Consider the following 14,427-nt stretch of genomic DNA (forward strand, 5'->3'; position numbering starts at 1 on the left):
CCCGCTAGGAGGACTCGGGACAACTCTCTCAGTCCAGCCTCCCGGGGAGTGAGAGGTTCCGAATTGGTCCATTTCCATGCTTCTAGGTCATGGGAGCATGGTTGCTCAGTGTACAGAGATAAAAGAGTAATAGTGGCGCAGAAATGCATGCACCATGGAAAGTAGACCAAAATGCTTCACAGATCTCAGGTGGTTATGGCTCTGTAAGCGTTCTGTCTTTAATTTGGCATAGATGGATATACGGATCATAGATATCAAAGGCAGAAGTATAGATTTTTCAGAAGTATCCAAAAAATAGCTGAAAAAAATGGGCTGATGCTAGGTTTATAGATTGCGCTAATATATTATAATGATCCCAAAATACTTTACAGGTGATGATGAGAAAGTTTAATGCCCTCAAAATTCCAGTGAGCAGAGGGCATTGAAATTCATAGGCAACCCCGGCAGAAGGAAGACACCAAATATCTGTGCACAATGGGTGCACTTCTCACAGTCAACCGGAATGTCCTTGGTTTGGAAAACTCGTGTTAGACACTTCTCGCCACATCGAGTGGCCCATAGTCTTTGCCCGGGTTATACATGAGGAGCACTCACCATTAGAACCGACAGAATGCCTTTCTCTGTCTTCCCCACTGGGCTCCGCCCTCCTCTGTGGCAGCTGACTTTCCCCCCTTGGCACTTGGTGGAGAATGTTCCTGAAATTACCCGCCTTGGTAGTCAGAGTCTGGTTTCACATGGAGATGTCTAGCTGTGCAGTGGGATTCAGCCTTCTGGGCCGACCTAGGAACCTGGTCACCCCCGAGAACAACATGTCTATCCAAATATGCCAGCTAAGCTTCCAAAGGGGCTGAAACTTTTAAGAGCCTGAGCTGGCATGGAATTGGATGTCTCTGTTTAAGAACAAATAGGCTTACTGTTATGAACTTGGATGTGGCTGTTTATCTGGACTTTCCTTAAATGTGGTTAAAAGGATTTAGATAGGGGCAACGTGGGCATCTCCCTGTACAGCGCTATCTTGGTATGCTTTTCCCTCTATTTTGGTACAAAGTAGGCAGGTGTTGCTTTGTGATTTCACTTGAGTACCAGCAATATGTAGCTAAGAAAAGATGGGGAGCCTTAACTCTTTTAGAGTTCTCACACAGGGTCAGGTTTTCCTTCTCTGGCTCACAGAGGGGAGGTGTGGCTCCTGATACATCCACCTTCTGAGCTCCATCCCTCAGGCTGACTCAGGGAAGGCTCCCCAATGGGCGGGGAGGGGGAGAGACCGCCTCTTTTGGTCTCCCCTGTCTGTTTCCTGGGCAGCATCAGCAGGGCCTACTTGCCAGGATGTTGACTCAAAGAGGGGTGGACTGGATGAGTGAATTCCAAGCCCTGATGGCCAGACCAAGGGGTGACATGCTCGGGTTATTAATGACGCTGCCTAAGGAAAAGTTTACTAAAGAACAGAGAGCTCTTCTGAATAGGTGTTAATTTTTCCTGAAATGGTCATCTTGGGAAAAATTAAGACTTAGCAGTAATCTGTGCTTCGGCATTCTTGTTCTTGTAAATTACTCAAGGGAGAGGAGAAGTCTACTATCATCAGCTCTTTGGTCCTGAGACTATGAGGGTATCAAAGTGGCCCCAAGGGAGTGGGCAGGGGTGTGAGGGCTCTTGGGGACTCCCGGGTCTCCAGTTTTGCATGATGCCTCTGTGGCAGCAGCATTGCACATGCTCAGTATGCAGGTGACATGCATGAGCCCTTTGCTTGATGCCCCACATGAAACCAGACCATGGGGAGGTTGCAACCAACTTTTGTTGTTGCCTTTGTAGTGTCTTGCTGGTTCTTTATCTTCTCTTTTCAAGCATAGGATCCACTCTTTAGTAGACTGGACACTGTGAGCAAGGCATTTTAACTTGCTTGTTTTCAACTAAGCTGAACTGCTGCATTTGCTTAACTAACCCAAGCCTGTGTCCATTCTCCTTCGAGTGTACTGTCGTACCATGCACTCTGTCCCCCCACTTTCTGAATGTGAAAAATGCTTGACTCCATAGTGGGGTAAGAGCCCATACACCAAGGCTTCCTTGCCACCGTGTCAAACACCTACCAGCTGAGCCAGAACTCCTGGGCCCTGGAGGGCAATGACTACTGAAAAGTTAGGCTGTTTATCAGTTCTCCTAATAGTCCCCTCAGTGGAAGAGTTCTTCCGATGGCAGTTTCTATTGACTTATGAACAATGCCATTTACCTTAGAAATAGGAGACAAATCGGGCCACTGAAGCATCCTGTGATTGGAAATGAACAACTGAACGCTGCTTTGGCCTTAATTGGGCATATTTTACTGGCTACCCTGCAAAGCCCTTCAAACGCCTCAGCTATTCTGCGTTTCGATATTAAGTGACTTTGGAATGTCTGCCTCGGTGTGGGTCGATTACTTCACACTGGTGCTAGCATTGTTGCCATCATTGCTGCCCGGCTCTCCTCATGCTCGATTAACATTGTGGATTTTCTCCCCCTCTGCTTGCATCTTCTTTGGTGCACTCCGGAAGAAATGTCAAGAAGAGGAGGTTCGATCCTAGCCAGCAAGGCCCCATCTGAGTCAGCTGCCCTGGATGATGTTCACCTTGTACTGGTGGATTCTGGGTGTGGCGTACTTCGAGCAACGTTGCCGGAACTCGTGTGTCTGGAAACAGGAGCCTTGGTTGGTAATGACTACAAAACTCACGTTGGGCTGACAGGGTTGGGATGAAAGGAAACTGTCCTTCTTGGAGGCCATCTCAAAGAAGCCCTCCCATCACCTGTCAATAAAAGGGGGGCAAAAGACAATATTAGAAAAGCAGTTTCCGAATATCTTTTTTTTTCTCTTCTAACTAATGGAAGAAGGAAAAACAAAACAACCATAAAAAATTTAAGTGCAATAAAAAAACCATTACAAATAGCAGAGGATCCTACCCCATCCCCTCCCTCAGCCTGCTGGCACTTAATGTCTTCTCAATGATTTGGCATGATTTTCCCCCCTTTTCCTACCAATGACAAACTCCAGTGGCATGAAGATCCAATTTTCGAAAGGGTACAAACTGCATGGCATATATACAACAAGCTAGCAAGCCAATCCTCAGCAAAACCTGCAACCGAATTCCTAAGGTGAAGGTGACAGATGGCCACGCGGAGCTGGCCTGCGCCTCTTCACATCCACTCCTGCCCCGCACCACCTGGAACCAACAGGCCTTGTGCACCTCCATGGCCCTGCTCTCAGCGATTCACCTACCCCATTGTCCTTTCTCCTGGACCTAGCATCCTTTGGAAATGGGAACTGCAATTTGCACAGCGATGCTATTGTATAGTTGTTTTATAAATGTAAATATGGAAATAAGAGATTTTGACACATCATTTTCACTTGTCTGGATTGAAGTATTTTTCTTGTAAAGGTTTCTGTACATTTGAGTTTATCATTTGCTCCTCGTTCTCCCTCTCTCTTTCTCTCTCCTCTCTCTCTGTCTCTGTCTTTCTTGTAACATGCCGTACAATGGTTGTTGGTCTTGCTTAAAAAAAAGAGAGGTCGCCACAGATACACAGAGTTTGGGCACAACACAGGTGCAATTTAAAGTCGATATGCTTGAAACCCAAAATAAAAGAGGCAGGGTGGGGGCAACACAAACAGCAAAATACCCATATTAAAAACACACCAATTATGTAAATGCAAATATATGTATTGACAACAAGTCTAGACATTTTTGATGTATGTATATAATGTAAGACAGTTGACACCCTCTCAAATTTATCACAGAAGTGCCAAGCGCATGAGTTTTGTTTTTGTTTTTGACGATTTTCTTTCCCTGTCTTTAATGTGAAAGGAGTATAAACTTAAAGCCTTAAATAAAATAATAATAATTTTTAACTGTTGGAAGCTTGGGAAAAAGTTAAGCTCTCCATGTCATTTGTATCTATTATTGTCAAAATTTCATTCAGGCTCCATCTCCCTGCCTCAAAGTCTATATGGTAGAACCCCATTGTAAAGCTGCTAATGAGAACAGCCACCACGTCTTTACCTTCCTGTCAGTATTATTATCTCTCTCACACTTGTAGAAAGGACGGTGAGTCTGAGGGTAGGAGCTCTAGCGATGCCAAGGTTAAGAACTGTACTGCTCCACGGGACAACTTACAACCCCTATGGGGCAGTTCGACTCTGTCCCTTAAAATTGCACTGACTCAGAGTTTGGTCTCTGTGTGCTTTCAAGCACCACTGCTTGACTCATCAGATTTGCTGATCCTCCAGTGGACTGCTGGCTTATGATGCGATTCTACCGGATGAAAATTCACCGTCTTTTTTTTTCCCACCAGGCAGATTTGCACCTGTAATCTGGGTGACCAAGTCCCTCTGAGTTTCCTACACTTTCACAGTTTTCCCCTTATGGTCAAGATAGCTTCCCCTTCAAGTGCTAAGTGAATGAGTGAATGAAGCCATTTGGTTCCGGCTGTGTTCTAGAATGTAAAGATGTGTGCATGGTCATCTCCGTGAGCATGCACTTAGGATAGAGACAAATTGACTAAAGATCCCCAAAGAGCCCCCAGTTCTCTGCCAACTTCTTCATGGCACAGGACATGCCCCTGTTCTGTCCACTGCCTCATCCCCCGGAATCCCTCTAGCTTTCGCTTTTCCTCAAGAGCCCTGATACCTATCTCACAACTTTTTCTTTGATTTTGGGAAAGATTCTCTCCTAAAGAAGTGCCGATAAAAAGGGTCTTTTCCCCGGGCCCCTCAAGGTGTCTTTGATTGTGCAAGCATCACAGTAGTACTGCAGACATTTTAATTTGCATATGCTACAGTAGACCCCCATCAAACCGCTCAGTCCAGCTCGTTGCTTTCTGAGTCATAGGTGCTACACAAGCCTGCAGTCTTTCTCTAGAACGAGCTAGATATTTATATGACATGTAATAACAGGCCTAGCTACAGAGTTCATCAGCCTTTACTCCAGGCTTCCTCAGACACAGGGTATATCCGTCTACCTGGTGGCGGCGGCTCTTCACCTTGGGGGAATCTTGGAGGAAACTCAGATCCTTGGCCTCTCAGACAGCTGTGGCTGAATGGCTTAGTATCCTCCCGCCGCTGAGTGCGACTCACTAGCAGGTACTAAGCTGCTGCCAAGTGCACCACACACGTTGCACGGCTCTTGGGGAGGAGGCGACCATGGTGACTGCAGGGAAAGCAAACCCTTGGTGGTTCCCAAACAAGTTAGATCTGTTGCTAACTTCTGAGCGTTTCACTAGCAACATTGTAACTGTGCGATGTTATGTTTTCAATCAGACCACAGTGGTCCCCAAATCGTATGTACATATGGCAAATGTCAGGGCAACTTTATGTTACACTGGCAATTTCATAGGTAACCAAGCCTATGCTCCAATGTTAAATTCTTTGTCTCTATCTGTAAAATACACAAGCTTTAAGCGAAGTGTATGTGACTGAAAAGTAATGCAACCATATGAATTATAAATTGTTTGGGGCGTGTATCGTTGCAAACTCTTTGCTGGATTTTCTTTTTTCCTTTTTTATTTCTTGCCCACACCATCCATTTGCCGACTCTCTGTGGTGTGGCCACTCCTTTTTATTAACTTGAGCTCAAAGCACAAGCATATCACTGTTTAATGTCGCCCAAGCAGAGTTAGTGTTAAGTGATGACAAGTTCCCATTTCACCTGCGATACTTTTGATCAATGATGTCTGGGTGAGGAGATGTGCGCTGATTCCATTGCTCCCCCTGGACTATTGCATGAGCCCATTGAATTAGAGCTACGCTCACTAAATGAGCAGTACACGTAGTTGCATGTTCTGGAACATGAATCACCCAGAGCTGTGGAGTTCGACCAAGTGGTGTGTGTCTGTGTGTATGTTCTGTTTCGTTTTTACTATGCAAAGATGGGGATTGCACGAACTTCTCAAAGACTGGTGTCTGAAGAACTTTACAAACAATACTTGAACCTTTAAAGGCATCCCATCGTGTTCGATAGTCACTGTTGCTTCCATTGTTAATTTTCATTTTTGAATGGTTTGTAATTTTTTAATTGCACAATCAGGAGTTTTGTTTGAAGTTAATAAACTCATTCATATCTTGTTGGCTGCCTGTAAGTGGAGGTTCAGTAGTCATTGTATGCATCTCTTAGTCAAGTATGTATTAAAATTTCCATGAACATAGAATGTTGTAACATGATATTTGGATCACTTTTCTTAAACATTTTTCCCCCGGGGTTCTCTGGCATTGTGGATTAAATGGCTGTGCATCTGAGATCATCAGAGTCTTAGCGCTGGTCTCTCAAATCAAAGGCTCACTGAAAATTGAAGCATTCGATGACCCAAAATAAAATCTCAACTAATGATAAATGTGCTCCTGATTAGGATTCCATTTCATTGGGGTGATTGGAAGCGCTTTGCTTTTCGGAAATCAGACAAAAGAAGAGAGAGCATGAAACTCAGCTCATACCATTATATGATGTAATTTTTTTCTTTAGTGTCCCTTGTCAAAGTTATAGGAAGACCTGGCTACTAAGAGCAGCAACACTTTTGACCTGGCATCAAATGTACAAGCTGAAATGAAAATAGAGCTATCTGGTCATACAAGTTATGTTATCAAAAATGTTCAAGGGGCCATTTATTCGCACCTCACATAGTATTGATCAACAGATGACATTACCTCTATTTCATAAATGCCCGTACCTTGGGTCAAGCCTCAACAGCCACATAGACTGCTGCACTGGCACAAGGCAGTTTTTCAAAGGTGTTAGTCGGACCATATTGTTGCATGGACAAAAACCTTCCAGGGGCTCTTCATTCCCCATGGGAGTAGTCTTATATCATCTAGGATAAAGTCCAAATGAAATAATGGGAATTCATAGTGAGACCTGCCTTTCATGATCCTACCCCTGTTTATTTTTCTAGCCTTCTTGCTTCCCACCCTTTCACAGTTCCCCCCTTGAAACCAAACCAACAAGCAAGCTCACTGAACACATCGGGTGTGCTCTTCAGCACAAACCTGAATAATCTCACAGAAATGTGTGTCCAAGGCTCCACGATGCAAACGGGGAGCACTGGGCTGGTGGCTCCATCCCCAATTCTCCAACCCACTGCCGTCGAGACAATCCCAATGCGGAGAACCCCTAGAAGGCAGAGTAGAACTGCCCCGGGGAACTTCTGAGACCAGAGCTCGTGAGGTCTTTCTCCAGTGGAGTGGCTCGTGGCTTTGAATTGCTGACCTTGAGGTTAGCAGCCTAGCACAGAGCCACGGCACCACCGCAGTTTCACTCTGTCCAGTGGGGGTGCCACACATTGAAAATGAACTTCACAGCCACGAATTTAACAAGACAGTTTATGTCCATTTAATATAGCTCATCATTAGTTTCTATGTAATTTTATGGACTCAATAGAAAAACATTTTTTAGAATAGCATGAACGATATGATAAAAATAAAAAGGCATTAGATTACCCTTGCTCTTTGTCCTTGATGAAATAATGGGGGTTGGTATTGAAATGAGGTCTGCGGCACGTTCCCTTGGTAACTGTCTGGGAAAGGTGACCCAGAAACCGAAACCTCCCTTGATAATGGAACGACACCCGCCCTAGAATTTTAAACTCTAATGTAAATAGTGAAGTAACTCATCTACTGCTCCATGAGAGAATACATAAGTAACTTTCAAAATTTATGGTAGGTAACCTTTAGGCCAAAGTGCGAAGGTTGGGGATTTCGCTCATTGATTTATACATTAAGCATGTCCCCTGTGCCAGGAATGCCAAGGAACTGAAGGAACACACGCACAATTGGGCCTATAGTTACTCACAATTTAGTGGAGAGACCCAGGTTTAACATCAAACCCTCCAAGACAAATTGCAGCCAGGTGAGAGGCGAATGGCCTCTTCTTTCTCCTGAGGAGTGGCTGGGCTTCCCATCAATGACTTCGGTTAGCAGCCAAGTGTTTTAAGCACCATGCCAGGGGAGAGAAAAGGAGGGAACTAATGTGGGGCTGGTGGGAAAGAGAAACAAGAAGGCTTCCTGAAAGAAGTGAGCTTGGAGTGACCCACAAGGGTCACTCGGTGTTCACTGATCCCACGACATGGCAGAAGCACCAGCGTACAGGAAGGAACACAGGAGCCGGACCCAGGAGGAGGAAGAGGGGGAGGAGGAGCTTCCGAGAGGTAAGTGGTGCTCATCTTCTGATCCTCACAGCTTGTTTCCTTCCACTTCCCTCTCTCCCTCCTGTCTCTTCTCTTGAAAAGCGGTTGTCATCGAGTCAGTTCCTACTCACAGAGACCCTCTGAGTATCAGAGCAGAGCTGTCCTTTCCAGGCTTTTCCCTGGCGGACTGGTCAGAAGTGGGTTGCCAGACCTTTCCTCTGAGGCACCTCTGAGCAGACTCTATCCTCCAACTGTTTGGTCAGCAGCTGGGGGTGGTAATCATTTGTACCACCCAGGGATTTCTTTTCTCATCATTCCTTTCCCAAAGAATTTACCGACTATAAAAAAAATTCTACAGTACAATGCTAGGCCCCAAAGACACAAGGAACAGCAATTAATTGTGTGCAAAAGAGTCAGCATTTAAGTACAACAACAAATACCCATTTTTATACGTGTGTGTGGGTGTATCACTGCCATTGAGCCCATTCTCATATATGTGTCTATGAATAATGAATACCAGGAACTTCTAGGAGCAGAGAACAGACTGTTCTGACCCAGTGGGTCAAAGAGGGCCTCACAGGACTTTGAACAGGTTCAGCCTGGCTTTACTTCCTGCTGAGAATTTGCATTTCCACTCCAAGCATACTGAAACAGCATCCACATTCTAACAAAGTTCCCAGGGAATTCTGACAATGTTCTGGAAATCTGGTTAAAATGTAAAGCGTGGTTCAGTACATCTGAGTCAGAAGGCACATTCTCCGCAAGGGATGGAACCTAAATGAACCAGTTTGAAGTGCTGGAGTCCCACAGGATATTTCACTGGGGTAAAAGACTAGGCCCACACGATTGAACCGTGTTCCATGACCTTTTATTGTGATATTTAACCAGATCGCATTTGGGCAGGGGAAGTCAATTCATAAATGCCTCACAAGTAGAAGAACCTGTAATGTTCACATCTCTGTCTGCTCCAGCTGGCTGGCTTTTCTTTGCTTGTTTGAAATTTATTCTCAGGAGCTTTTATTTTTAGATTATTTCCCCATTAATATGCTCATCAAGGATCAATGCTGAGGGCCTGAGGCTGTCAGTAATGCTAAAGAGAACTTCTTGACCTGGCCGATAAACTCCTAGTGTTTTCATAGCAGAAAACATCCCCAGCTAATTTCAGTCTGGGGCGTGGGGGTGGATAAGAAGAACCATAAACACTTTGAAAGCTCCATTTAGTTAGTCCTTCAATTAGTGGGGGTCAAAATCATTTCCCAAGTTCAGTCACACTTCCTGTCTACTAAAGTTAGTTCCCCGCCCCCCCTATCATTCATGCCTTGGAGAGGCGATAACTATTCCTCCATATTTTCGTCAACCCCAAGGCACGGTTGGCTCCTATAGAAAACAAAACCTTGGTCCTGCGTGGGCCTTCGGGAGGAAGAGGAGGCAATGTGATGACCTCTTGTCACATGGAAAAAGCCGTCCCGGTGGAACCTACCAGCGTACCTTTGCTGGTTGATTGTGAGTGCACCCAACCATGTCTTAGTGTAACTGCACAGACAGCACGTATGGCTCCAGATGTCCACTCTTAGGACAATATTTACCTGACTGTGATGGCCACTGAAAGACAAATTGGACCAGTGCATCAATGGCTCCGATACAAATGAGGCAAAGCAAAACAAAACAGAATCTGTATCCTGGATGATGAAGAACATGTCGAGAGTTCTTCAGATCTCTTCGGAGCTTTAAATAACTGCCAGCCTTCAGGAGGTAAATGAGTGCGCTGCGGCGCTCCTTGCTCTGCAGACCCGGAGCCTAGCTTGTAAAAGCCATCAGGGAGAGCTCTATTTTGTAACAACAAACACTCTTGTCGAGCCGTTGTCACTTCCATAGAGACAGCAAGTGGACAGGGTGGTGTACCGTACATTCTTCCGTGTGTGAAATGGTTAGAAGGCCAGGGTCACAGGTTCTAAAGTCTAGGAGCCAGCCAGCTACCAGGATGAGCAGCACAGGGCAGGGTTCTGCCTCACAAGGAGTGCAGGAGGCCCTGAACTGCCCTGTTCTCAGTTCAGCCCAGCCATTTGTTTCCAGAGGGAAAGATGGGCTTATCATTGCCTATTCCTCTTATTTTTTCCCTCAAGATGTCAAATCCCAGATTTGTATATGATAGTTCCTACTTTTCAAGTGAAATTCATATTTTTAAAGCCCTGTGGGTCTCAAGACTACAAACCGGGCCCACCTTCAGATAGAATCGAGTCTGTTGACTCCTAGTGGGAAATTTCTGCATAAGACAATGCTACATTTTCATGTGTGATTTCCTGAAATCATATGATGGCCCCAGGAACATCTCTACACAGTCATGGCCTTGCTTCTAGCTGAGGTTGCAGGCTACTCTGTCGGAAGTCATTGAAGTGTTCTCACGATTTACCACTTACGGTGTTGACTTGCTGTTCTTGTGGGTGGAAGAGCATCAGCCAATGAAAATCACAGTCTCAAGGAGCTGCCTGGAAGTACTTCGTTTGGGTGACCCTTTATGTACTATAAGTATTATCAAGTGGACCTACCCATGGAAGCTGGACTAAACTTGATATGTTAGACTGGGTTGACTAGAGAAACAAATCCAGTGACACACATATGTATAAGAAATAATTTTATATCAAGAACGCATCACCTCCCGGTCCAATTCAAGTGCGTAAGTCTGATACTGGTCCATAAGTCCCTGTTCAGACTTATGCAGCCATATGATGCAGAATTCAGGGAGTTCACAGGCTGGTGGGTGCAGAACCTTATGGATCCAAGGCCGGTGGAAACACGGCCAGACTCCAGCAGCTCGCAGGGTCCATGGCAGAGAGGTGAAAGAGGAAAGAGGGACTGCAGTCCCCAGTGTCTCACACTCTTTACTATCAAGGAGTCATCAGGCTTTGACTTGATAGACAGGTTTGACTCCATACCTACATCTTCAGCTGACAAAAATTAACCTAATTACCACACCTGGACTGGCAAGTAGGGTTTATCTCAATGCTACTTCCATTCAATTGGTAGTGACTGTCCGGATCCTGACGCCATCTGCACTATCTATGAGATTGGCATGGTTGATTTGCGGATGCCTGCTACCTGGCAACCAGAAGTACCTGGCTAGATCTGCACAAATCTTTTTTTATCTGTATAAATCTTAAGACAATTTTTCTTTCAGTCTATGGTTCTGAAGGCCAATTGGATGCAGGAATAAATTGACCAATTTAACTAATCTAGATGCCATTTTCCAGGGAAATAATGAACCCTGTGCTGAGAAATGCAGAATCTTACAAATAAAACAGGAAGGAATAGCTATGTATATTTATTTCTCTATTTTGTTGTTGTTGTTAGGAGTATTCAGTGATATGCTTCAGGAGAGGCCTGTCTCTGGAGAAGGACTTTGTGTTAGTCCTGGTATACTAGAGAAACAAATTCATATATATATGAAAGAGGTTCATATACAAGAGCAACTGTACATTAAGAAAACATCCCAGCCCAGTCGACACTAAATCCATAAGTTTGCTATTAGCCCATATGTCCAATACCAATCTATAAATTCCTCTTCAGAATCACGAAACACATGCAATGACACCTAATGCAGGAAGATCACAGGCCAGTGGGTGGGAATTCATAGAAGCATCTCAGTGCTGGCAGCGGGGTCTCCATGGGGCTGCTCCAGCACCCAGGGCTGAATCAGAGTAGGTCCATGTGGCTTCTCTTCAGGGATGTCTCACAGGAAGTCAGCCTTGTCATTAGAGAGTCTCTAAGGGAGTGAGCTGAAAGAGAGAGACTCTCCCAATTCCAAGGAGGAAGTCTGGAGTTCCCAGAATTCCCAGGAGAAGGCCGTGCCCACAAAGAGGCTTCATTGGCTATGACCAGATTGACAGCCTAGACGCCACCCCTACACTCGCAGTCCTCAAACTGACACCAGATTATATAACTACCACAGACATGCTGCGTTTTAAAGTAGAAGGGCCGTGAAAAAGAGGACGGCCTTCAGTGAGATGGCTTGCCAGTGACTGCAGCAAGGGCTTCCAGGACTGGGGTAACGAGCCCCGTGCAGGACGAGGCAGTTGCTGTCTGCTGTGCACAGGACTGCTGTGGGTCAGAACCTACTCAAGGGCACCTAACAACAGCAACAGCATGCTTATTTTAGAAATCGCAGAAAACAGAGAAATCTAAAGGATATTCAAATCACTCTACAGAACAAGTTCTGTTCCTAAATGTGTCATTAAATAAAATTTGTATCTAAGTCAGAACAGTTAGGTATAGTTTGCAGCTAGTGTCAGTTAATCATACGTTTGTCTTACTAAGTAGTATATAGTATACGATGAATAAAAACATTAAACAGATGCTTGCAGATGCACTAAAACATCTTCAACAAAATAATACAGTGTAAATGATAATGTTGATCAAATGCTGTAAAGTAGCACCCGTCTGTTGTCATGACAGTTTGAGAGAGGTCAGGGGAATAGAGCCTAGGCTTTGAAGACCTTGTTGCTCCAGTTCACCAGTTGAAGGGGCTTTTGGGGCTTTGGTCACCTCTCTAGGGAGAGTGACTGAGACATCCCTTCCACACCTGCACTCTTCTTCTCTGCCCCCAGGAACCTGGAGCCCAGAGAGGGTGGCATGGTAAGTGACTGAGGGTCACGTCAGGGTCCTCAAGCAGGTGCAAAAGCCTAGCCCAAACCCGCAGCCGCTCCTGGGACTCCACCACTTCCAGACAGCCTGCATGGCATTCAGGGCCACTGCGCAGCTGTCCGTCCTGCCCACTCGGCAACTCCCCGGCTCCATTTGAGGTCCTGGCCTTGGCAGATGTGGGGAATGCACACTGGCTGCTTCAGGTTGATTACAACTGGCTGGATTACAACTTGGCCCCACCAGTGCCCTGTGTCTAGGTTTGCTCTCCAGGAAAGACACAGGGCTGGCTCATTGTCCCATGTTGCCTGTAATTGCACCTTCAGAACCTTCAGACTGCCTGTAGTGGAATCACTGAGTTATAACTCCCATTTGCAGTTTGTTAATTCCTTGAACCTTTCATGTTATTTGTCTTCTCCATACCCTCAGCATTAGCCCACACAGGCTGCAAGGAGTGTGTGTGTGTGTGTGTGTGTGTGTGTGTGTGTGATCTACTGTGTTCCACGTGTGTGCTACTGGGTCCAGCAAAGGTTGGGGACAATGGGGCCTTAGGATAAAGAAGGTCTTTCTTGCCTCTGAGACCTTGGCTTAGATTCTACTGCAAGGAAGACTTCGCTCTCATCATCAACTCCTGTGCATCCCCAAGTATCAACTCAAATATTCTCTCCCTCATAAAGTCTTACCTGTTGCTTCTACACCTTGTTAGGTGTGTACGCAGCATGCAGAAGCACCCCTAAGTGGTGGAGCTGGGATAATACCCCGGTCTTTTATTAGACTCCAAAGTACACTCTTAGACATACACCTTCTTTCTTGTGGGGTGATTCTGCAGGAGTGCTGTAGAAGCCACGACTAATCATCACGGAAGTGGAGGAAGAGTGTGACCCAGTCTGTGTTGGTGGCTGGTGAGGTGGCCCTGAGTCACGGCCGGCCCACGCACCGTGGCACAAAGCACGGCCTGTCCTGGCATCAGCCCAGGCTGGGCTATGGATTGGATCAGTACAATTCAGAGAGCTTTACTGGCTGATTTTCAAAGTAGACCACCAGGCTGTTCTTCCTCTTCCATGTTAGACCGGAGGTTCTGCTGAAAATGAGTTAGCCCCGTAGCAACAAACACACATGCTTCCCTGATCGATGGGGTGTGGTAGCACCTGTGTTGCATTGACCAGGAAACAATCTCTGGTCTCCTGCATGTCAACCGTGGAACCCCTGCTGTGTTCCACCTAAGAGTAAAGACTAAATATGAAATTATGCTCTCCCAATATCAGTTTTGGCCTTCCTTTCTTAGAGGGAGAGAGAGAGAGAGACAAAAAGCCAGACCCAAGAGCAAGATTGAAATGTCTTCCTAGGGTACTCCACAGAAGAGAAAAGACATAAGATGGGTTTTTTCTGTTTTTGTTTTTCTTCTATAGCTGAGAGCGTATGCAAAGCTGATGAGGGAAAGGTAAAAAGAACAGCAGTTTCACCCTCACATTAGAAAGACCTTCACTGAGGCAACAAGGACACAAGCATCTATTAGGTGAGAGATGGTCGGGGCCGAGGGAGTCCTAACGCGCGGTGCCAGCTGCTTGTGTCCAGGATATTACCGTTTGGTAGAAGGAAGGAGAGGAAGCAGGGGAAGACTACAATTTATGATGAAAATATTGTGCTAGTTCAATG

General features: G+C 45.6%; 1 protein-coding gene across 1 annotated transcript in view; it reads left to right on the forward strand.

The window, feature by feature from the left end:
- Window positions 1-2,668, forward strand: part of ADAM23 (ADAM metallopeptidase domain 23) — a 206,917-nt gene extending 204,249 nt beyond the window's left edge. Inside the window, exon 26 of the mRNA XM_045296710.1 lies at window positions 2,526-2,668. Within this exon, the coding sequence (XP_045152645.1) occupies window positions 2,526-2,574 (49 nt within the window). The 3' untranslated portion in view covers window positions 2,575-2,668. The remainder of the gene's footprint in view (window positions 1-2,525) is intronic.
- Window positions 2,669-14,427: the final 11,759 nt, after the last annotated feature.

Source organism: Echinops telfairi, unplaced genomic scaffold (genome assembly GCF_000313985.2).
Source record: "Echinops telfairi isolate 266 unplaced genomic scaffold, ASM31398v2 ScPeMD7_3;HRSCAF=10, whole genome shotgun sequence".
NCBI lineage: Eukaryota > Metazoa > Chordata > Mammalia > Afrosoricida > Tenrecidae > Echinops > Echinops telfairi.